This window comes from Diadema antillarum, unplaced genomic scaffold (genome assembly GCF_040938485.1).
Source record: "Diadema antillarum isolate AM-2024a unplaced genomic scaffold, OU_Dant_1.0 seq00000786_RagTag, whole genome shotgun sequence".
Lineage (NCBI taxonomy): Eukaryota > Metazoa > Echinodermata > Echinoidea > Diadematoida > Diadematidae > Diadema > Diadema antillarum.
The window spans coordinates 676,130-702,208 of record NW_027271674.1 but is presented as its reverse complement, the minus strand read 5'-3'; the positions used below and the strand labels follow the sequence as shown (position 1 = coordinate 702,208).

General features: G+C 36.8%; 1 protein-coding gene across 1 annotated transcript in view; it reads right to left on the bottom strand.

Annotated features, from left to right (window-relative positions):
* The window catches only part of LOC139739181 (uncharacterized), a 52,704-nt gene that overhangs the window by 15,179 nt on the left and 11,446 nt on the right, over positions 1–26,079 (bottom strand). Inside the window, exons 10-35 of the mRNA XM_071649796.1 lie at positions 25,734–25,847; positions 24,401–24,514; positions 22,124–22,234; positions 20,687–20,797; positions 19,489–19,602; positions 18,758–18,871; positions 17,733–17,846; positions 16,689–16,802; positions 16,120–16,233; positions 15,344–15,457; positions 13,924–14,037; positions 12,292–12,405; positions 11,751–11,864; positions 10,990–11,103; positions 8,755–8,868; positions 8,278–8,391; positions 7,424–7,537; positions 6,765–6,878; positions 5,867–5,980; positions 5,262–5,375; positions 4,262–4,381; positions 3,352–3,465; positions 2,576–2,689; positions 2,032–2,145; positions 1,293–1,403; positions 327–440 (exon numbers count right to left, since the gene is read on the bottom strand). Of these exons, the coding sequence (XP_071505897.1) occupies positions 327–440; positions 1,293–1,403; positions 2,032–2,145; positions 2,576–2,689; positions 3,352–3,465; positions 4,262–4,381; positions 5,262–5,375; positions 5,867–5,980; positions 6,765–6,878; positions 7,424–7,537; positions 8,278–8,391; positions 8,755–8,868; positions 10,990–11,103; positions 11,751–11,864; positions 12,292–12,405; positions 13,924–14,037; positions 15,344–15,457; positions 16,120–16,233; positions 16,689–16,802; positions 17,733–17,846; positions 18,758–18,871; positions 19,489–19,602; positions 20,687–20,797; positions 22,124–22,234; positions 24,401–24,514; positions 25,734–25,847 (2,961 nt within the window). The remainder of the gene's footprint in view (positions 1–326; positions 441–1,292; positions 1,404–2,031; positions 2,146–2,575; positions 2,690–3,351; positions 3,466–4,261; positions 4,382–5,261; positions 5,376–5,866; positions 5,981–6,764; positions 6,879–7,423; positions 7,538–8,277; positions 8,392–8,754; positions 8,869–10,989; positions 11,104–11,750; positions 11,865–12,291; positions 12,406–13,923; positions 14,038–15,343; positions 15,458–16,119; positions 16,234–16,688; positions 16,803–17,732; positions 17,847–18,757; positions 18,872–19,488; positions 19,603–20,686; positions 20,798–22,123; positions 22,235–24,400; positions 24,515–25,733; positions 25,848–26,079) is intronic.

The following is a 26,079-nucleotide window of genomic DNA, read 5'->3' as shown; positions in this document are numbered from 1 at the left end:
AGAATTGTTCATACTATACTTTCACCATTATCTCTAACGGGTGGCGTTTTAATTGTCATGATTGTTGCTGTTATTTTTATCAGAATGATTATCCCTGCTGGAAAGAACACAGTGTCCCATAGTGTGTTAACAGTTTACTCATATAGTAATTAGTCGATCAAGTGAAAAGCTAGAATTTAACAGTGTGAAGATGATTTCACACTGTGCTCATACTGTGTTCACACTGTCACACTGTGTCTCACACAGTGGGACACTGTGTTCATTCCAGCAGGGATATCCTCCACAACATTAACATGATATGAACATCATCGTCAAGGTGAACTTACTTATTTGACATCTGTCTCCCGAGAATCCTAGCAAGCAACTACAAGTGAAAGAGTTGATGCCATCATTGCACGTTCCTCCATTAAGGCAGGGGTTCACAGCGCAGTCATCGACGTCTGTGTCAAAACATACAAGAAATTCAGTATTGTAATGGTGTGATGATTTTTTACTAATCCTGCCACAAGAAACGACATTCGATTTGCACTGCAGTTCAGACAATATTGAATCAACGAGCATAATAATCATGTTTGCTCACGTCAAAATGGTAATTACAGTGTATAGAGATCATTTTCATGCGAGCTAAACTTTTGCTTCCATTATTTGAAGAACTAGCTCATCCAATCTTCTTATCACAAATCAGGATGAAATATATTTACTATTTTTTCAATTTACTTGTAGATTAGTATTTTTCAACCTTTGATTCAGTTTTTATTTTCAAATATTAAAAAAAACCACAGATACAGATGAAAGTCATATTGAAAACTAGAAATGTCGCTGTGGCGACTGGTATGTTCCACCATAATGCATGGTTCTCGTAATAGGTCTATAGTCCTCAGGACGGACAGTCAACTGTCCAAAACGTTGAGTCCTTTCTAAACTCTTCTATTTTCCTTGGTTCATAGTCCTTTTCAGGACTACACTCACTCCAGAAAGAATGCTCTTACTCTTACTCAATCTTCTCACCTCTCATCCGACCTTTCTTCCTATCTTTCTCCTGTCATTCCAACAGTCCTTTTAAGGACTATACATGGTGAACCGCAAACCTAGTGTATCTTATGTACTAAACCATGCAAACACCTTCCTTCAAAAAACAGTTGTTGTTGTTGTTTTTGTTTTTAATCCTGTTTGTAGTACATAACTATTAGTTAAGAGATTACCGCTGCAGAAACATAGGGGCTACGACGTGGAACATCTTTTGAAAAAAAAAGCCTTCAACTGAATCACATGGCAAATATGAAGAGACTTACTCTCATCACAGTGGACTCCAGCAAAGCCAACAGAGCAGACACATTCGTAGGAATTTACTAGATCCCTGCAGATACCATTCACGCAAGGGGAACTGTCGCATTCGTCGATGTCTGACGAAAAAGACAGAGACATAATGGTGCAGATAATGTTACAAACCACGTGATCAATGGGTCATCCAATCGCAAAGAGTCCTGCGATATAAAGTCTCTGAAACGGGAACAAACAGTAATCAAATTGCTTTCACTGTTGTAGTCTTCTGTTACAGTTATACGTACTTCCACTCACTGTCATTAAGATATTTCATGTCATATTGTCATATTTGCACTTCGATGAGGAGGTTCTAAAACCCTTATCCCTTCTCTTCAATATGATTACTCGGATACTCAGAACGCGTGGTTACATTTTTTAACACGTTTCTTTTTCATATACAGAAAAAAATTAAATGATCACAAGAATTAAAGATGAAGACATGTTCTGTGATAATCAACCCTTTACAACACATGATAGAATAAACTTCAACAGCAAGTACATTATGAATCTAGCTGGTATTCGTACACTATACTCTATATGCTTTACCGTCAAAGAAATGCAAGTAGAGAAGATTCGATAAGACATGAAAGAGTTATTTTATGTGTAGCTAAATAACATCAAAACACTTACTACCATTGTATTTTTCTCGCATTTTCATGATTACTAATATTCGTTCTAAAACCATAAACAGCTAATCTCGTGGCTTACTGAAATTGCAGGCTGCACCGGTCCATCCTGCGTAACACTGACAAGAAAAGCCGTTCAATTCGTCGATGCAGTCACCGTTGCTGTTACAGCTTGAGGGGGTGCATTCGTTCGTTTCTAAAATCAAAATAAAGTAAGGGCAAAGGCATTAAAGAAGTAACCAACGCTAAGTATGATAATTCTACTAACTTCACTGTGTTGCCATGCTCCCATGTATAATACAAGTCTTATGTTGCCAATTACCCTCTCTGTTAATATCAGGCAGGAACCAACGGAAATTAACTTTCCCATTCAAAGTATCATCACAGCTGCCTTAAAGCAGACGTAGAGTATGTGAGGTACAGCATATTATGCATATTCCAAGTCCACAACATTATGTCCTGCCTTGAGCATCATTAGTTTTCTCCTCGATACGTAGAAAAAAGTCACAAATCAGTAATACATAATACCATATGAACATATCACTGCAAGAATAAATGAATAATATTTCCTTGAGTCATCAATAAAGACCAATACAACAGGTATATCTTCTCCTTTACGGACGTACCTATTTGACACTCGGTGCCAGTGTAACCAGGTACACAGAAACAGGAGTAGCCGTTTATTTCTTCTCGGCAAGTTCCGCCGTTGTCACAAGGGTTGCTGATGCAAAATTCCACAGCTGCAGGTGGAGAATTTTCAAGACATCTTGACAACGGTTAATCATTCTGAATACGTATAGTTGGACGGGTATATGTTATTTTGATTATTTTTAGGTCAGAATAGTCTTTTTTCGTGCATTACCAGCTGATCATTCTTCTAGAGAATTACTATTTAAAATTGAGATTAAAATTCAGCACAGGAAGACGTAAAGAACATTTCATTTTATTCCATTTCGTTTCTTTCATTTCCAACATATATAATCATAACAAATGAATACACACAATAACACAGCATAAAATTCCATCGATCTTGGTTGTTGAAATATTTCTCTATTATCATTATTATTATCATCCAGATGAGATCAGCCATCAGTTTTAAAGAGATTCTTGTGACTGGCGTCGCTACTTTCGTTGTTTTTGTAAAATTGCTAACTCTGTTTTCGAGTAAGGAAAAAGATCTGCTGAAGCCTCAAATGAAATCCACAAGTATGTAACTGCAAAGTAAAAGATATGCAAACCCTTGATAGGTATGAATGACGTGATTTTTGCAATTTTACACTAGATGTTGATGTCCGTTTGTTTGGCGCATATCATGTCTGGAATATGACTCCACATCAAACTTGCAACAATTTCCAACACTGAAAGAGACAAAAATACAAGTTTGTTTTTTTTTTTCTCTCACCGACGTCACAGTGGGATCCAGTCCAGGTGGCAGTGCAGGCACAAGTGTAGCCACCAATCTCATCAGAGCACGTTCCCCCATTTCTGCAAGGTGAGCTCGAACACTCATCCACCTCTGAAACACAAGGCGAGGTGAAGACAAAAACAGCAATCATAACTAATACTGTCATCTTATGACCGGTCAATGCATTAGAGTGCTGGTTGACGTGAGTTATGGACAGACACTTAATACTACTCAAAAATCATCCTCCCTCTCCGTGCTGTTGATACCTAAGAAAACGATATTAGAAGAATTGTGAAGGAATCACTTCCAACATCGCATATTCCTCAAGAGCACGCCTCCAAAGATACTGTCTTTCTGCTTTGAAGACAGTTGCCAAAACATATATTATTATACAATATCGCAGCAATCACAAATGTTTATACACCATATAGTACTAGTATCGTTTATTGAGGCACAGGAGGAACACAAGGGCTTCACTTTCTTTTAGACAGTTATAGGGTCTTCACAGTGTCCATAATGTTGTGTGGAGACCAGACACAAGAAATCAGAGAGATGAACATCAAACATGCAGGACAACATAAAATGGGGATTGAAATGTCGAAAGGAACCGTGGATAGAAACATGGGCCCCACTGCGCATGGATATTGAGATACAATTCACACAATGACTCGTTCATGAGCAGGAGATATACAAAACGCAAGTACGTGTGTGACTGCGTAGTCATATAGAAACTTGCGTGGTAAGTTGGAGAAAATATACACATTCAGGTTTGGTTGGTGATATAGGCATATGTACGACCTCTCCCAGGAAAGGAATTCGCATATCGCTGATGAATGATGACGTCTTTTGAAGTAAGATAAATTGGAAAGGGACATTATGCATGAATGCTGAATGAACCTGCACTCACCTTCCGTGCACCTCAGTCCAGTCCAAGCATCAGTACATTGACAGGTGAACTGGTTTGTATTAGGTCCGTTCAGGCAGGTTCCCCCGTTTTGACAAGGAAAGCTCAGACACTCATTGTAATCTAATAGATATAAGAGAATGACGTAAAATTATTTTCAAGTTAGCTCAAAGAAAAGAAACCGCTGTTTTTCTTGGCATCCAGTACCCAGTCATCAGGCAACTTATAAAGATTCTAAGAATATCAAGAACAATGCCGCTAGAAATCGGTGACTGGCAATCTCTCCTATATGCGAGGTCTACTTGCGATCTTCGTATTCACGCAAAGGCATAAATTGTTTTTTCTCCTTCGTAGAAAAAAAAAAGAAACTATAATTTATATGCAAGCGTCCTTTGCCCTGCCCTGTAAAGCTTACAGAACAGCTTCAAACGAGCACTGAACCGCTTTTATATCCTTTAAAGAATAGAGTTTCTCTTGTCATAAGTAGCAAAGACACTAAGGTGACAAACAGAGTAAAAATCAGAAGACTACAGTGTTTTTACACCGAATTATAACAGTTACATTAGATTATGGAAGATATTTTGTCAATTTAATGGTTCCATATCATTGTGATTACAGGCTATAAGATCATTATTGTTCATATGGGCACATATTTTTCTTATACATCGTTAAACAACATCATCATAATTTATTATCATACCATATCATATCATCATATCATATCATATCATATATCATATCACTTTCATCATATATCATATCATATCATTATCATATCATATCATTATCATATCATATCATATCATATCATATCATATCATATCATATCATATCAAATCATGTTATATGAAATTATGCTATACCATACTATATTGTGTTAAGATGATTAGTTGATCTTGATCTTTATCATACTGCGTTACATCATATTTCATTTTATCATATGCTAGAATCTTAAGCCTTCATAAGACAAGTCTTTGAGTACACCTGCCAATAAGGCTCTTACCTATGTCGCACGTGAACCCGATCCAGCCGGGGGGACAGGAACATGTGAAACCGTCTTCGGCTTCATTGCAGGTTCCTCCATTGCGACAGGGGTCACTGCCGCAGACACGCAGGCCTGAAAGGTGACATTCAGATATGCAATCTCCGTCAGGCCCTTCTTTGTCACATGGACATTGCACTTTGTTTTCACTTTTGGTCATTAGTCCCTCTTAGGCCTTCCCAACATTACAATAAACTATAATACTTATTATTACAATGGCTACATTTCAGCTGACAATGATACACATTGAAAATCAAGCTGTTCAAAAAATTGTTAATTTCGCCAAAGTCTTAAGTCTTAAGTCTTAGCGACAACTTGATGAACGTAGCAATATTAGGTAGTTTTGCATGAACATTTGAGTTAAACAACTGCAGACTAACTTACAAACAGAATCGAAATGTTTAAATCAGAAGCTCATGACACATAAAAATGACACTTTGTCTCAAAGACGTTGGAGCTAGAGTAGAGGTGATATAGAAGTACAGCGTCAGCCTGTTTTTCACCCTATATATATCTACCTCTGTCTCTCGGACCTTGTCGGCTGAGAATTCTTCAAGACCACTTACTTGTTTGACAGAGTGTGCCTGTCCAGTCGACGGTGCATGCACACACGAATCCGTTGACTCTATCCGTACACGTGCCACCGTTGAAGCATGGAGAGCTGGCGCATTCATCAATATCTGATTGGCCACGCCAGAAGTGAGGTCAAAAGCATGATATCGAAAAGGTACGTGATTGCATTCAACGGCCGATTTCTCGACAAGTCTAACGCCGTCAATACATCTATAAACTTTATTGCATGGATGTCAGTGGCATTACAAGATTGCAGTCTTCCTAGGATCAAAATGGAAGTATTTTGCCCTTTATGTTCACACTATTTTTATGACATCACTTCATAAATCCGAAAAAACTTTTGCCTCATGACGCATTTTAAAGGGATGGTATAGTATTGGTTGAGACAAGGATTGGGCTTTTAACTTTTTGCGAGATACAAAGAAACCACTAATTCAAATTTTGGAATCGCTGAGATATCCAAAAACAAAGTAAAACAAACCAATTGTAGTAAAAGGTGGGTCCCAGCGTTTATTAGGATTACTCTTTTTTGGATATCTCAGCCATTTCAAAACATATTTTCATCAAATAAACGTTGAATTACTCTTGGAATTACATGCGTTTTCACATTCCATAACAGGTTTCTCATTATCTCACCAGAATGTCAGAAACCTTAAATTTGGTCTCAACCAAAATTATACGATCCCTTTAATTGCCGGAGCGAAAAGGAGTGGTCTCCTGTATAAAATGTACACTGGATTTCACAAGAGTTTCATTCGCTTTGATCAATATCAATCCACTAAAAAGAGGAGATAATCTGCAGCAATCTCTGACACAAAGACAAAAAAGAAAATAATTATTTCGATCAAGGTCAAACAATTTTTCGTGTGACGAAATTAACGTTTCTCTTACCGATACCGCAGTTTGTCCCCGTATATCCTGGCAGGCACGTGCATTCAAATCTATTGATGAGATTAGTACACTGACCACCAATTCCACATGGACTGCTCAAGCACTCATTTATGTCTGGAAAAAAAGAAGAAGAAAGAAATTACTTCATTTAAAAAATCTGCGGATTACCTTTACGCGCTATCGTAAATTGACTCAATAAAGGAAACCAAAGGCCAAATACAAATGTAAGGGTGTAGATTGAGCGAAAGTAGCAATATTCATGTAGAACATCATAAATCAGTGAAAGTTTGAGGAAAGTCGGGCAATAGGTTTAAAAGTTATAATTTTTTGTTAACTTTCGGTGCCGTCATCGTTGGATAAAAAGACTTCCACACTTCATGACGTCATGATGAGAATATAGAGAAATATGAAGAAAATTCAACATACTTTCATTTTTGTAGCATAATGAAAAAAAACATTGCCGTCCTCCAGACAGGCTAAAAACAAAGAACAATAAGATAGAGCGTTCTAGATATGGGGAGTTGTTGATTGTGTAAGATTTCTACAAATGTCGTGGCATTATGAGGAATTCTCATAGACATATTTCACATGTTTGAATAAAGCAGTAGACTGCTAATAATTTCAGAGTAACAGATGACAACTACAGAAAACAAACTGACCTTCCCCACAATCTTTGCCCGCGTAGCCTGGGAGACAGTCGCAGCGATAGTCCGCTATCAGGTCGATGCAAGGGGCGTTGTTTCGGCACGGAGAACTCAGACACTCGTCGATATCTGCAGGAATGGAATATTTGAAAAGAAAAGTCGTTATCAGAAAGTAACAAGAAATTAAGGCTGAATGACCTGATTCAGAGCGAACAGTGTAGTGGTCATATCCTAAAGTTCTTTTACACCCCCATTCCATGCGGAGATCTGACATGTCAGACGTGTCAGGCGTAATCCGGTGAAGCAAGATCGTCCGACGGAAATTACGCGCAACACGTCTGACCTTGACCTGATAGTTGACCAACCCAAGTCGGATTCATCAGACTGCATGCGATCCGATGCACTTCGGTGGGTGGCCGAAGGCAACAAACTTTACTTCGGACGAGTGACCGATGAGAAAAAAAAAATCTCTGTGGAATGGGAGTATTAGGTCTCCTGAGTGTGTTCTATGATTACAGAAAAAGTGGTTGTATAACATACATGTATAACGTTGGCAATTTCCAAATGCTCAAAAACGATATAATCAAAAATGTGAGACCAGTCCATCACTTTTAGCCTATACAACAAAGTGCTAGATGATACATGCATTTCCTTAACATAGCTTCGAATGGTGCTTAGTGACAGTTTTAATTTGATTACTCTATTACTTGTTGATGGCGGCCCAAAACAGATCAGTATCTGTTCAGAAGTTAGCAAATAGGCAAAAGGATTTAAAAATAACCGCTACAGGCACTCATATCCAGAAGCTACATGAAACAGGCCATGTTATTGCCATGAAAATGCCGTGGTTCCATGGGGTTCATACTCACTTCTGCCGCAGTCGAAGTTTCCGAATCCGGGAAGACAGTCACACGTAAAGTAGGTATCGAAGTCGTTGCATGTCCCGTTGTTTTGGCATGGCAGTGAGAGGCAGGCGTCCCTTTCTGATTGACGTTAAAAAAAAATCATGTCAGCGAATACTGAAGAAATTATCATTCCACATCTTTTATTTGGTACGATGAATATCCGGTTATTGCATTACAACGTGCGCTATCTATTACTTTCCAATAATACAATACTGTAACTATACACTGTAATCTGCACACACAAGCATTTGCACACACAAGCATTTGTATAGTCTACAGTCTCTAAATATTTCTCCTGCAATAACCTGACTTAGTACAATTTGAATTGCCACAGTTTGTGTAATCTTATATATCTTTAACGAACTGTTCACAAAATAATGTTTTCTATTATTGATCAACGTGACGAGCTAAAGCGTGTTTTCTTGATCATTATGAACTCACCATTTTCACATAAGACTCCCATGTACGCTGTTTGGCAGACGCACTCAAAGCTATTGACTCCATCCACACATATACCACCGTTCAGACATGGGTCCAAATCGCACTCATCGATATCTGAGAAAGAGAAATATGAATACTTAATATACCACAAACTTGAAAATCTGATGGACAAACAGTTAAGGCAATCAACAAAGTGTGAGGGTTATAATTTGTAAATTCTGGCATCTATAAGTTTTTTTTTTCTTTTGTAATATTTCAAATGATAAAATTAATTAGATATTAAAAAAAATGAAAAGTACATGCAAATGGATTTTTTAGAGGGTTGCTACACTTGATAGACTTACATTTGATAGATCTGAAAATTGGTCGAACATGCCTAATGATAATAATATTGTCACAAATGTACACACTAGTAGTTATGTACATGTATGATGTACTGTATGCATGGTTGTTTTAATGTGTATGTACACAGGTTGACCAGATTAATGGAGAACATTCTATGTGGTATAGATATAGTACATACAGGCTGACCAGATCAGTGGAGAATTTTCTAGGTGGTATACAATGTGGCCATGCAGTACATGCATGTAGCAGGAAATACATTATAGCTCACTCAATCTAGAATGATTTCACCCATTCCAGAATGTTCTGGGAAGTGCTAACATATTTGGCTGAGTGAGGCACTGTCCCTGTAGCCCAATGTGATTGGTAGTTAATTTTGGCAATGATGTTATGCAGTGAGTCATCCAGGATTCCTGGAACTTGGACTTGCCAGTATGTTCAGGTGTGTGGCCCCAGGTTGGAGAGAGTTACAGAATGTGCTAGAAGGGGGTGAATGGATAGTATATAAGCCAGAGAAATTCTGCAGTAGGCAGAGTACCCAACACCTCTGCTCTGAGAGTTACGTCACTTCTGGCTCTTAAGCGACTTGTTATAGTCAGTCCTGTGTTACCTGCTGACCTGTTTTGTTTGTGGAGATAAGGCCTGGGAGACATTTTGCCTGCAAATAATTAATTTGCCTACATTGGAGATAGACTCCATTTTTGTGTCAATGGACATTGCTACGGAAAAGCTGTGACGGGCTGGATTCCTAGCTGAACATTATTGAGCAAATCATCATTCACCGCATCGACTGGACGTGGTCGTCATAACGTTGGATTCCGCACATTTCACTGTGAACATTATACCGTGGACCTACAACGTGGACATATACCTGGATTAATACCGAGGATTATCGCAACCTGCGCCTCTGGAGTTACGTTGGAGGAATTATTCATCGGTGCGTCAAGGATCGTTCATCTGTGCATCAAACATCGTACCTGGACACTACCAGGGAACTGAAGGGACTTTGTGATTTAAGATTTGGATGCATGTAAGTGATTCCATTACCGATTTGTAATTGTTTATATTGATCATTATTGTGCTGATGTGAAACCGATTACCAGTCTGTACCCACAATATCACTGTTAATAAACCGCCTGAACATCAGTTGATTGTTTCTTTTGTGCGATCATTCTCAGAGTGATTTTGGTCGTAACAAAATATAATAATAATAATAATAATAATAATGATAATGATAATGATAATAATAATAATGATAATAATAATGCCCAAATAATGCTGAATGATCACCATCCGTTCCCATGACGACGTACAACTTACTTGGGCATAAGACCAATGCTCTAAATATATTCATATTACAACGCATATTTTCTCATCGTGTGACACTACGTCAATTGTCACTATTCTTCGTAGGATCGCTTTATACAAGAAGTGTAGTTGAATATGGAAGCTCTAAAATCAGACGTATTTTAATCAGTAAAATTGACCTGTTTTTTTTTTTTCTTCAAGCATGTCTGTTTGACATCAGTCGAGAAGGCAATGATAATTGTCGTTGAAAATGAAGAAAAAACTAAAAGAAAAAAGAAGACATGTGGATTCGCGACGGTTAAAATGGATGAAGCAAGCATTACATCTTGGCAATCTTGTAGACAGAATTAATTGAGATAGTTCTCGATCTATCAGTGTTAGGAGTGGCATTGACGCTGACTATTTGAAGGTCGAACTAACACTGTATTTGAATAGAAGCTATATGGTACTGCAGTTGTAGCCAGATCTGGCAATATAGACCGGCGTCTGTTTCTTCGCATACGCAAATATCGCATAGTTCTCTCTCGGAAATAAAAAAAGATAACGAACCTATACAACCTGTACCGATAGCTATGCTATACTCACTGATTTCACAGGTCGTCCCCGTCCATCCGTCGCGACATCTACATGTGAAGGAGGCGATGCCGTCTTCACACGTGCCACCATTGTTGCAGGGAAGACCAATACATTCGTCCGTGTCTACCAGGAAAGAAACCAGAGAAAGGTTCGTCATGTTTATTCTTACTAATGAATCGGGGGTTTTTGTTCGTTAAAAGACATTACAAAAATATATCCATGTGTCTTCTTGACGTTATCATGAATTTGTTATGGTTATGAAAGGATTTGAATTTATAGCAAGCGTTTTCTTTTACTTTCTACGCAAATATCACTTTCCAACACAAAACTTTGAAATTGAGCTCAACGCTCTATATGTATCCCTTATTAGTTAATCTTTTTTTTATTATACCTTTTGTTCCTTCAATGTGCTCCTGTTTTTTAATCTTTACTTCTGTAATCGTTCATAAAGATATACGTGTATAGTTAAGTTATCACAAATTCGAATACAGATTTAACTGAATGATGGCAATTTTCCTTTTCTAAATTACTCAGATTTCTGTTCCTTTTCCTGTTTGGATGAAGAGAAGGACGGTGATTCTTAGTCTGTTAGGTTTTGCACTTTCCCCATTATATGAGCCTATAATCCATAACATTTCTATTCTAAACATTCTCAACCTTAGATCATCTTTTTCTGAATTGTTCTGTATGTATTTTGAATATCACGGAACATCAAAAGTCTATAATGTTGCACGTCGCCTGTAAAATACGTCCTGGATTGTGACACTTACTGATATCACAGTTGTAGCCTTCAAAGCCTGGGGCGCAGATACACGTGTAGTACGTTCGTTCATTGTTACACGTAGCACCGTTAAGACACGGATCGGTCAAACACAGATCAATTTCTGCAGATTAAACAAACCGGACAAAAATAAGAAGAAAAAGAATGAAAACAAAATTGTGCAGGATTACTGATTACATGAAATTGATAGTCGATTGAATTCTTTTCTGCGAGTGGCCACAGATGGGCAGTGTCTGGTGTTCAGTTGAGCATTTTCAATTGAGTTTGTTTTTATCTTGCAAATGTCCAGTAATTCATTTGACAGGACATATCCTGAATTATGGACTTGGACACTCCAATAGCTGCATGAGCAACAACAACAACAAAAAAAAAACAACAACAACAACAGTGAAAAACAATAAATTCGAACCATAAAACAAGCATTGAACAGGGTAACACACACGTGCGCGGGCGCGCGAGCACGCGTACACACACACACCCACACAGGCACACAAGCACACGCACTAACACACACTGGACTTTGTTTATACCTTGATCGCAGTTAACACCAGTGTATCCTGGTGAGCATGTACACTCGTAAAAGTTCCTGTCGTTGCGGCAGTATCCGTTGGCTCCACATGGGTTGCTGGCGCATTCATTGATATCTTTAAAAAAAAAGGAAGGATGATTTTGATTTTCGGATTCGAAAACCTAGAATGAGATTCTTTAGATTATGTTTTTTTTTTTTGATTGACTTCAGTAGCGATCCAGTTCTATGAACAATGAAGTCTTAACCTATATCTCAGAAAAATTGAGAATCGTTATCTGTTTCAACAACAAGAAAATTATATCACTCTTTGCTAGTTTTCCTTTACTGACTGTATGGCAGAGACCCCGTCTGTGAACAATGAAGTCTCTGCGGCCCTCCGGTAGCATTGCAGTAAACTACTTTTATTGTGTTTGGAAGATAATCGGCAAAATAATAATTTCCATATTGAAGACTACCACTTTGAGGAGAACACTTTCTCTATCATCTTCATTAAATTGAAAATTTTCTCCATATTTACATTTTGAATATTGAAAACACACAAAAATAAAATACAGGTTTAAGAAGACACACTGAAGTTTGAGGAAAATTGGACAATCCGTTCAAAAGTTATGACAGTTGCAGTGCCGCCATAGCTAGACGAGAAGACTAAAACAGTTCCTGGCGACATGGCAAAACAACGAAATTATTAAAGAAAATATTATGAAAATTCTGCAAAATTTCATTCTTCTTACAGAATGAAAGAGCAGTAAGCTTACCTCTTTCAAAGGGGAATGATACTGCCTGTAGCATAATTATTTCAGTAACAAGTCAAAGGAGTGTGTCCCTTCATTTTTTTTTTTGTAATTCTCTCTATATTTTCTTTATGTTATTGCTCTACAGTAAATGAGTCGAACTGTAGTACTGTTCTATGGCGGCACAAAAGCTTGAAAAATCCATAACTTTTGAACGAATTTTCGGAATTTTCTCAAAAGACATTCATGTGCTCTACTAATTTTGCTGCATTCATTCAACGAGCTACTTCGTTTGTCGTCTTCATTGACAAACACTAAGCATGATAAACGTCATCCGTTCCTTACTATACTGTGAAACCTCCCATAACAGCCGGTAGGCGATGGTCAAATCGACTCTATCGTACCTCTTCCCCTCTCTTCCCATACCCCTGCCTAACGTGATCGTCAAGTTCAAGTCTTGCTTTACATTAGCTATCTTCACTTATATCCTCTATTGTCACATAAAATCAAGCACTCCATACTTTTACGGCTTACAATTTTTATCAGCATGTGATGTGGAACTGTAGTCTTAAAAGGATTCACATTTCATTTTATCAAACAAACCTCTTCCAACAGTGGGCAACTTTGTTATCAAACCATGTGAAGATTAAGGAATGTTATCTTGTGTTCGTGTAACCTGAACTTATAGCGGAACATCAAATTTTGGCTGGAATGACAGGCAACGTACTCTGAAGCATCACTTTCTCTGTAAGTCTAATTGAACATAATGTATGATATCATGTAATCAGTGATTATTAGGTCAAACGCTCATTTTTATTCCGTAAGTTGTAAGAACGTTATTACATCACACAATGGTTAAAGCTAGTAGGAGAGGGGTGTACTGAGGAGGGAATGGCAATTACCTTCGGCGCAGTTGGTTCCCGTGAATCCGGCTGCGCACACGCATTCATATTCGTTACGACCGTTGATACACGTACCATCGTTCAGACAAGGCGAGGAATCGCACTCGTCGATATCTGATATGGAGTACATAATTCCACAGAAATTGTGATGATTCATATGGATTTGCATGACATGAAATCTTTGGAAATAGTGAACCTGTTAAGCGAGATAAGAGTTTCTTTTGTTAGTCATATTGGTCGAATGGAAACATGCAAGTCATCATCAGCTATGGGAAAACGTGCATTACGACATTTTCGTTAATCAAATTGGTAATTAAACAATGCTTGGCAGATGATGAATTGTCATTGACATAAACTTGTTTTGAAAGTTGTTGTTTGCGGGATCTAAGTAATTTGAAGAAAAATAGCTGAAAAAATGAAATCTATGGCACCTACTCAGAATTTTTTCCATATAAGTGATGATGGGGTCATATATAATATTATAATAACACAGGTCAAAGAGCATTTGCACTGTATAGGTCTTTTAGAAGACGTTTTATAACTAATGTTGGTCATAATTATAAAATGTGTACTCCATTTTATATGCCCCAGTGCATCGTCACTATATATTTCATGCAATTACTGACGCCACATGCACTTTACTACAATTCAGTTCCTCACGCAGCTGCATTATGAATCATGCAGCCTCTTGTACTTCTTTGTATATCAAATATTAGGCCGGCCATTTATTCCTTGAAGCAATGATTGCGTTGGCAACCATCTGCATTTTCTATTACCGCTATCAATGTTCCTTCATAATGCAAGATAAACTTGAATCTATTTATTTGTCTTAGTTTTGAGTTATAGTTTGACATTAATGTTCTATACCTCAGTACATTTATCTGCAGCTATATCTATCTGCAGCCAATGAGCTTTATGTTGTAAAATGTTGTGAAATATCAGTTACTGTATCATTTACTGAAAGCGCTGAATTAAAGTCCTATCAGTGAAAGAAGGAAGCAAATAAGAGTGTTGAATGTCTCAAAAGCGGCTGACGAACACCTGACAAACACGCAAAACAAGGAAAATCACTATCGTAATAGGCCGGCTTCTTTTTGATTTGCTTTTCTTTTATTTAGGTTGGTGCCAGATATGATCCTTGTTAGAGACAGTGAGTAATATTTGAAGAGTTTGTTCGCAAAAACCGATAAGTCCATATTTGCCAAATGGAAATATTTGCGATTAAAGGTCAAGAAAAATAACGAGAATAATAAGAAAATGTTTGCTTCTTTTGACCATAACTTCAAAAATGTACCTCTATATGTAGTGACCAATATATCATTTAAAAGGTATTATTTTGTACTTTATGACAGAGACAGTACTTCAAAATCTTCAAAAATGGACTTATCGGTTTTTGCGAACAAACTCTCCATTTCCTTACCAATTTCACAGTTTGTCCCCGTCCAGCCATTTTGACACACACAAGAGTATCCGTTGACCGCGTCCACACAGAAACCTAGGTTGTCGCATGGAGTGCTTTCACATTCGTCAATATCTGTTTCAGTGTCATACCCAATAGAAGATAATTTTATTTGTTGTAAAGTTGACATAGTAATTCTGATGAAGTATCATCGGTAACATCATTATCATCTTTACCAGTTTTATTACCATGACCATCAGTAGCATTATTCCTTCCTGTTAAAGCCGATGTTCTCATCAACTTTACCACAGTGCTGAAATCACCCACACTGGGGTTAATCTGTGAGGATAAGAAGTAGTGCCGTAACCACAGTCGCCTCAGATACGCTCATAATTATATATATATATATATATATATATATATATACATATATATTCGTATTTCCTTTGTTGTCACATAACCTCGACTAATTTTTTATATTAAGGTGTTAACTGAGTACTAATTCAAGACATCTACTCACGCACTGGAGTCATGGATACTGTTGTACTGTTGTAATCTACTTACACTGAGAATCCTGGAATTGAAAATACTGAATAGGCTTGTATAGGTTGGTACTTAAACAGGTACTTACAGTATAATGATACCACGATTACTTTGTAGTAAATAACATATCCTGAAAGTGAAAATTTTGTCCTTGATAGAATAATGTGTTTAGCATGAGAACAACGATGTGGCGTCGAATTGCTGTTCTGAGATCGGGGCGACCCACACAGATTGTTTTCTGGCCCTATACGTACCGTCGTCACAAACAGTCCCAGTCCATCCCGGTTGGCAAGTACAGCGGTATGAGTTGACCAAATCGTCACACGATCCACTGTTGCGGCAAGGCCCACTGGCACACTCGTTGATATCTGTCGTTAGAGAAAAGGACGAGAAGTGGTGAGAATTGTTAACACTTCTACTATAACTTTCACTTCCGAATGGGTTTTATGGATTTGACAGGGCGATACTGTGTTGCCTCGCCCATCCATGGACCTTGGTCCATGCCTCGCCCAACTAATAATGTAATCCGATGTGAGGGGAAGAAGTATTTGACGTGAAAGCGACATTCAGTTTTAACGAGGTTACTTGAAAGAAGGCCCATCTAATGACGCGGCGATTCAACTACTAGAGTGTATTTCGTTAACAGTGGATCTGTCTTGGTCTACGAGTCAAACCACAATGTTATCGTCTTTAGTATTTCTCAAAAACAAAAAGCAAACAAGCAAACAGACAAGGCAGGAAAGAGTAAACACAGGGAAGCCCTACAACAGCGAATGGATCTAACGCAAAGTAATTGTGATCTCGTATCATAATATTGTCATACCTATTTCACAAAGTGTACCCGTGTAGCCGGGTGGGCAGTCACAACGGAAGTCATTGTGGAGGTCGACGCAGGTTGCATCGTTCATGCAAGGCTGTGGGCTGCAGTCATCCACGGCTAGAAGATAATCACAATGGAAGAAATTAGTATTACTCGGCCTAGACCACGAATCGTTCTACTGATTGTTTTCAGCATACAACTTTACAGTAATGCATCCATCGATTCGAAAATACCTTTAAAGTACCTACCCTCCTGGATTTTGTCAAGTTCTGTTACCATGGTTACTAACGTCTCAACAAGTTATTCACCTAATTGGTGTTCGCATTTTAGAGAAAGTCATTATCCAATTTCCTTTGTTCGTGGTGGTGACTAACACGAAACTTCATTATATTCAGTGAAAGTTGTGACACAAAAAACAGCATACTACTCTCGAGTACCAAGTGGAAACATATCGGTAAAAAGACTTTGCATGCGAATATGTTTCAGGAACTCTAATGTGTACTTCAAACGAGTAATCATATGAACAGTTTTTTTTTTTCTCCTTAACATCAAGAAAAGTGTTGTTCTCCCACCGGGTCCAGCAACACAAGATTTGATAACATTGAAAAATGTAATAGTCTATACAATTACTAATTCACACGAGATAAATGATGAAGCAAATAAATGAATATAATATGTGTAGGTGCCTGAATATGAATGTATATAATATACATACACCATTGAGTGGCATAATCATATATAATCATATCTGAATAAATAGCACTGTTGGACTGAAATGCATTACTACCCTACTTCGTCATCTTTTCTATATAGATATATGTAGATATATGTAGATATATTTCAGTGGTATTATTTCTTGAATGCGTCCCAAAACGTGCGGGATACAAGACATACGACATCATTACTATTCCGATGACAGTCCCAACACTTTCAAATAGCTAACTTTCAGTTCAACGGGTTTTTTTTTTTTTAAATTTTCAAATTTGTTGACATTGAGTTGTTTATTCATTTTTTTAAAGGAAACGTGACGCAAATGTTTGAACTTACATGTTTGACAGAACTGTCCGGTCCACCCTGGGAAGCACGTGCAAGTAAATGTGTTGTCGCCGTCCTGACACTGACCATTGCCGTTACAACTGTCCGTCAGACAGTCGTTTACATCTATGCACATAATTATGAAATATGAATATGACAGAACAATGAATATAACTGCACCATATAAGCAATTTCAAAACTGAATACGAGCCAATGTCTTAATGACTCATGATTATCAAAGGGGATGGCTAGTAACTGATCAGTGGGAATCAGTAGGAATGCTGGGGGATGATTGTTCCAGTCCTTGTGGGATTCATTACTTGAATATGAGACCATTCTGAAGCAAATAATTTTCACACAATAATAGATAAATAATGTACTCTCAAATGAATCCCACAAGGATTGGAACAATCATCCTCCAGCATTCCCACTGATTCCCACTGATCAGTTACCAGCCATCCCCTTTAACCTTCTGTGTGTCACAGCTAATTCTAGTCAGTATACGTGTGAAATCTGTGCACATTTGACTACCTGGCACAAAAAGGGTTAAACGCTAAATATTCTGGTTTGAGGATGTATTTTAGATGGAATTTGAATGGGTAAGATTTGTAGTTTTGGGATCTTTCATCTTAAGAAAATATTTCTGATCTCAATATTGTCTTGTAGATATGGAGGCTCTTTTATCATGGGTACACGTGCAATACTCTTTTGGAAAAATCGAGATAAATCTATCCATTGAGACTTTCAATATTCTTTACAGGTGTATTTTACCATCAATAAATAAAATTCAGCGCATTAATCCAAACCTACTCAAAATAACTGTTTTCTCATCGTTGTATTTCCAAACACTTTTTTGTCTTTTAGGTTGATTTTTTTTTATTTCAGTTAAATTCGGGTTTGATTATATCAGCATAGCACGCTGTACTTCGCAGCAGAGTGTTATCTTTCTCACTGTTGAGGGGGTTGGGGTTCTATAAAAATATCACTTAAACACAATAAAATAATTGTATAGTCTTCTTTGCTCAAATTTAACTTACTTTCGCCGCAGGTGGCGCCCTGGTAACCGACTGGACACTCGCAGAAGAAAGAGTTGATCCTGTCTTCGCAGGTACCTCCATTGAGGCAAGGGTCACTGTCACACTCGTTGATATCTATGTTTATCATTACAAGGCAAATGTTACAAAACACAAACGGGCATGACATAGATATTTCTCGCAGGAATTTTTTTTTTTTTTTCAAAGAGAATACGTCACCGTATTTTACATAATTCATTACACATTGCTACGGGCTATATGCAGCTCTAATGCAGGATATTATAAAAAGAGCGGTACATGACAAACAAATCATATTTACCCTATCTCATCATTTCGCGCTAAGTGTAATTTTACCAGTTCATCATGGGAGGTCAATTAATTGGTAATAAGTCAGGTATGAGCGTCTGAAAATGTACATTTTCTTAACGTCTTCTCTCTATTTTTTGTAAAGCATTCGTCGTACTGACTTCCATACAAGGACTAACAAAGCTGGTATCTTTTAATAGATCAAACAGTCAAAGCCCTGACAAAACTTCAAACACGGATGTCTTTTTTGACTCGACCATTGAGGGCTCATCTCCGAAACAGTAATGACTACTTGTGGTGTGGACTGAAGTTTTAAAGGTATTGAAAAAAATCATTTAGATATAATCGGCTTCTTTTTCATTCACTGGGAAATAACACAGAAATGCGTTTTCACGTCACACTACAAAATTCTTATAGATCTGACTTACCAATTTGGCAGTTAGTTCCGGTGTAGCCAGGCAAACAGGTACACGTGTAATCGTTGACCAAATCGTCGCAAGTGCCGCCGTTTTGGCACGGTACCGGCGCACAGTCATCGATATCTAGTAAAAATGAACACGAAAAATAAGAACAAAAACAAAAGCAAAAGCAAACATAGAAACTCCGTTGCACCATTCTTCTATTAATGCACCGTGAAAATAAAAATATGTCAATAATAGGTTTTGCCTATTCATTGCAGGCCTGCCTCTCAAACATCGGCAAGACATTAAAACCTATACGTCAAACAACTTGGTAGATCCAATGTCTTAAAACAACATTTTGACTTGCTTCTTTGAATTCATATTTGTCGCTTAAAACCCACTGACATATGACGTCATATTTCTCTTCCTATTGTGTATGATCCCTGTGAATTTCGATGGCAGCAACTTTTGCTGATGACATGACTGCATTCCCTTGTATGATACTAAGTGTAGTTTTCCATTGATTTCAATAATTATATTACAGGAATAGGCCATTAACAATATTTTTGGATTAATATCTACATTTCTTTTTCTTTTTCATTGTGCATGCTACTAGCAAGAAACTGCCTGAAGTACAGGGTTCGTTTAAATGATTTCTTCAAATTAATTTTGTTAATTAATTGATTTAATTAATCAATTTCCATTCAATTCAAGTGATTTTATTTCCACATAAAGTAATACAATGCAATATAAATAACGTTTACATGAGTAAATAATATTTTAAGGAACTTTGAATTACATAAGTTTTTAACTAAGTAACATCAACTCTGTATTTAGATAAATAGACATGTAAGCAATACAATTTCATTTCGTAACTCTGCATGGAAAAGAGGAATTCACAAACGAAGCATAGTTTGCAAATTTTGTGAATTACTCTCGAAGATGAGGGCTTCTCAAGATCCGTCAAGGACGCCATGTATGAACATTTTGATATCATGACGTCAGACGAAACAAACAGAAAGAAAGGACTATGACAAGGACAAGAACGAAAGCGGGGACGGAACAGGCAGTAAAACAAACTAAAGATAAGGCATAACAAAGAAAGGAAGAGACACAAAGACGAGTGGTCTACAATTCAGTTTTCAGGAAAGGTCGCTAAGGCATGGGTAGAAATGTCTATTATATAGAAACATGAAAATTCTATTATATGGCTAATGGGCCTTACTAATGTCACAAAGGGTCCCAGTGTAGCCTGCAACACACATGCACGTGAAAGAGTCAACGCCGTCAGTGCAGTCCCCGTTCACGCATGGGTCTGGATTACAATCATCGATATCTATTGCAAAGAAGATTAAGATGTATAAAAAATGGAATAAAGACAACATAATACACATTCATAAATATATGTATGTGAATACATACACTGACACCAAACAAATTCATATATAATTATATATATGTATATATATATATATATACACACATAAATACATACATACATAAGATACATAGATATGAAGAGTTTGTTCGCAAAAACCGATAAGTCCATATTTGCCAAATGGAGATATTTGCGATTAAAGGTCAAGAAAAATAAAGAGAATAATAAGAAAATGTTCGCTTCTTTTGACCTAACTTCAAAAATATACCTTTATATGTAGTGACCAATATATCATCTAAAAGGTATTATTTTGTACTTTATGACAGAGATCGTACTTCAAAGTCTTCAAAAATGGACTTATCGGTTTTTGCAAACAAACCCTTCATATATACATATTGGAAATAATGTCGGTATCATGTTTTATCTGGGACCTGTTATGAATTATATAGGCCTATGTGATCAACCCCATGATCCCGTGGCAAGGTTTTGCAGCTGTAAACTTTCAGAATTATAAAAATTCACACATCACCTGATAACTGTCTTGAAAAGAATACTACACGAATTCACGAATAAAAGACCAATTTAATTCACCTCGGGGAATTCATAGGCAAAGTTGCCCTGGCAAGCACACATCAGATAATACTAACACAAGGTTGAATATATATGTCTATACAATTAAGGATAAACTAAAGTGTTTCTATACGTGACGTAAATGTGATATTTCGTCGAACTTTTTTTCCAATGTTTGTTTCATAATTACATAATCCTAATACCGGTTATCCAATTTTCAGTTAAGGCATCGATCGTCAAGAAAATTTCCTGCCTTAATAATGGAATATGAAGAACAGATTTAATGCTACGTTAAACGTGTATTCAGCCATGAATCATTGATTTCTTATACGATATATTTTGAAAATATTAGTATGATGATTGTTCCTATTATTACTATTCAATGATAATGATGATGATGATGATAATGATAATAATCATTATTATTATCATTATTAAGATAATGTATTATTATTATTATTATTATTATGATTATGATTATCATTATTATTATTATCATCATTATCATTATCATCATCATCATTAGCATAGTGATTCATTAATTAATTCATTTCATTTCCACACGGGCACTTGCTTCAGCAATTTTGATATACGCGGTTGGCAATCAAATGTCTGCTATATCTCGAAAGACTCGTGGACGGGAATGAGACGCAATACAAGAAGATTGTGAGTAGGGTATTCGGAGGAGAGGAGTACGAGTTCTTGGTGCCTTACTTATATCGCAGTTCATTCCCGTGTACCCAGGGATACAGTCACATGTGTAACTGTTGACGAGATCATTGCAGGATCCGAACATGCACGGGTCGGAACTGCATTCGTTAATGTCTGAGGAGGAACAAAGAAATAAACATAATATGTCAGGAGATAGTTCTTATTCAGACGTGTACTGCGGCGATCTGAAGTGAACACTGCTTGTACACAAGTAACTATTGAAACAGTACAAATGAATTACTAGTAAGGTCATAAAGTAAAAAGAAAAGAGCACTTGAAATACTTAATCATGTCACCCAGTGGGTAAGAAAGAAACCCCAGAAAGCTTTCCAATAAGGCAAAGGGGAATATCCAGTGTCAAAGTAAACAACATCATTACTAACATCAACATTAAGCTGTCTCTGGTTAGTTTAGTGAATGAGATGTCAAAATCCTTAGATGAAGGCAGAGTAACACTAGGAGTGTTTACTGATTTCCAGAAAGCATTTGATACAATAAATCATGATATCTTGTGCAGTAGATCATTATGGAGTCAGAGGCACACCTCTCCAGTGGTTCCGAGACTATTTGAGTAATAGATATCAATTTTTTTACTTATGATGGGAAAAATAAATGTCTCCCATGCAGACGACTTATTATTTGTGGTGTCCCTAAGGGATCTGTGTTGGGCCCATCACTGTTTCTTACTTATATTGATGATCTGCCTAATTCAACTAATTTCTTTGAATTCAAAATTTTTGCAGATGACAATAATTTATTTCATACTTTCCCAGTCAAAGATGGTAGAGTAGATATGTCTCAAGTCAATGTGCATCTTTGGGAGGTAGCTAAGTGGTGTATTGTTAAAAAATTGACAATTAATTTATCAAAAACAAATTATATTATTGTTAGGGGAAGACATCGACCGGTCAAAGTGGAAGGGAAAATGACAATAGCTAATACGGGAATTAAAGAAGTAGATGCTGTTTCTTTTGTTGGCCTGCATATTGATAAACATTTAAATGGGGAAACTCACATTGAAAAGATAAACAATAACCTGAGGAAAAAGGTTGGTATATTATTTTGAATAGGGCATTATGTGCCGAGGTATATCTTGATACACTGTGTAAGACACTATTGCAACCTCATCTTGAATATGGAATAGAAGTTTGGGGGGAGTACTTATGAATCAAATTTATAGTGCCTGTATATTACCCAAAAGATGGCAGGAAGAGTTATTTCTTTCAGCCCTTTTATAAGTCCATCAATGCCAATTTTTTCTTTAATTTAAAGCTTCTAAATATTTTTCAACTGCAAAAGTTGTGTTTCTGTTCATCTATATACAATCTTATAAATGGTAATCTGCCTCATTCAGCTTCTAGATATTGTTCATTTGTATCCCAATACTCGAAGTATTACAAGATAAGATTTGAACTTGCCTAAAATTAAGACCAATTACGGAAAGCTTTCTTTGTCATTTTGTTGGTGTATCTCTATGGAATGATCTGCCGCTACCCATACGGGAGTGCAGCTTAACATATTCATTTCGTAGATCACTAAAATCGCACTTGTTGGCTGTGTAATACCAAAAATATTATTATGTGTGTCACCAATTTTACAGCTGAATATCATAAAGCAACATATTCATATATATATATATATATATATATATATATATATTCCTTGCTTATTATAGTTACACTATTGTAGACTCACATATTTATTTACACTTATTGTAGGAGATGAACTATCATGTCAAGTTTTTAACTTAAATCTTTAGTAATGTAAATACTTGTAAATATGTTCATGTTTCATGTATTTTCAAACTGCAATTTTAGAACTATTTATTGTACTGTACTTATTACGTTTTTACAATCCTTGTTTCAGACAGGTATCGGCCTTGATTAGCATTCATGCTATTTTCTGATACCTTTTTTTCCAGTATTCATGTATGTGTCTTTTGTTGTCTTATGCCATGTAAACATGTGAATATAGATAGATAATGAACTTCAACTTCATTACGTGAGGGCAGTAGTACTGGTTTAGTCATAAGCTGTTATAAAGCATTCAGAACAGAAAAAAAATGAATTCAGCTATTTCACTGTGGACAAACTAATCTGAGACAATTAAGTGTTATCCCTCGTTTGATTTTCTGCTCTCTACTTCTATCAAAGATAGGCATCTGCAAGAGCAAACACGCAAGTACAAAAAACGCGCGCGCACTGTACACATTGCACAAGACATGCACCCCCAGCATCACTGGCTTTGGGTGTTTGCAGCAGCAATTCCCACAACTCTCACCGACATCGCAAAGGACTTCAGTGTAGCCGGGTACACATGCGCAAGTAAACCCGTTGACGAGGTCCATACAAGTGGCACCATTGAGACAGGGGTCACTGGCGCATTCGTCGATATCTGCGCATTGGCAACAGGGAAACCAAATAAGAATTTGGTGAATCATAAACATCCATATTTTTCTGTACAATTCATTGAGAAGAACAAATCAATATGGAGAGAGATAGCACACAGGAATGCTCTCATACTTCATTAGATTTAAAGAAATGAGCAAACGCATGTTGACCTGTACTAACTTATGATTCCCTGATCATCACTACATGATCAAAAGAATATCATGATAATTATGTTCAATATGATTAAAAATAATATTTCAACTATTCTACATCAGATTACTTGGATACGCTCACGATAAACTTTGAAACCAATTAATATTCTGCCAGTGACATCTAAATCATTATGTCAATTCAAATTCAAATTCAAATTCAAAGGTTTTATTTTCACTTCTTTAAACAGAATGTACAAAAAGTATAAATTCGACATGCATTTGAAGGAATTACACATAGATAGCAAAGAATAACATTTGTCAGAAGTCATTACAAAGTGAGGCATTTGTCATACAAACATATTCATACATTCTGCGAAAAAAAAAGTGGAGGTACCCACTCAAAAGACTGTGCTTGTACTATGTGGGCACCTCACAGGCTAAAGCACTATTATGATTAACAAGACATTGGAATGCACCATCCACGAGAGCAATCGTAACTTGCACCTTTCCTTGCATATCTGGACAAATATAGTGGAAAGTTTTATAAGATTTAACGCATGTACTTATATTTAAATAGTCAATTGGCCAAATAGGGGATACTGAGGGTATCATGAATCAAAGAAAAAATAGTACCTTAAAAAAGAAAACGAGAAAGAATGTGATGATAATGTACAAGGGCTGTTATTGGCTAGATTAATACAGCATATAGCCAGCCTGACATTACTGGAAAGGTTAAACCACATTTGATGTTGCTGCATAGAAATTATGCAACGTCTTAAAAAAACAGTGCAAGGGGGGGGGGGGGGTATTTCACCATTAGTTACATGATAACATTGATTTCAAGCTTCATTTCAGGCAAGGATAAACACGGTTTTGGGGGATTATTTCGACAAGTAAGGTAAAATATGAACCACGGTTGTCGGATTTGTCAAGACTTTTGTACAAATTAATACATCTTGGGTGTAAAGAGAGAGAGAGACAGAAAGATATAGAATAAGCCATACAAATGTAATAAACGTTTACACATATATTTTTTCTTACTAAATATCTGAGTTGATTTAAAGTACATACCAGTTCCGCAGTCTTTCCCAGTGTAACCCGCAACACAATTGCATGCAAAGTCGTTTATCAGGTCTGTGCAGGCGCCGTTATTTTGACATGGATTTGGATCACAGTCGTCAATATCTGGGGGGGATGCAAATTGGTTTAAAGGGATGGTATAATGTTAGCGGGATGAGGATTGAGCTTTAAAAATCACTTATAAAATGTTACAGAGCATACTATTCTAACATGAATTCAAAGTGTATTTGATGAAAATCGGTTTTTAAACATGTTAAATGGCTGACAAACTAAAACAAAGTGGTTCTAATATCGCTGGTTTTGGATATCTCAGTCACTTCAAAACCAATATCATCAA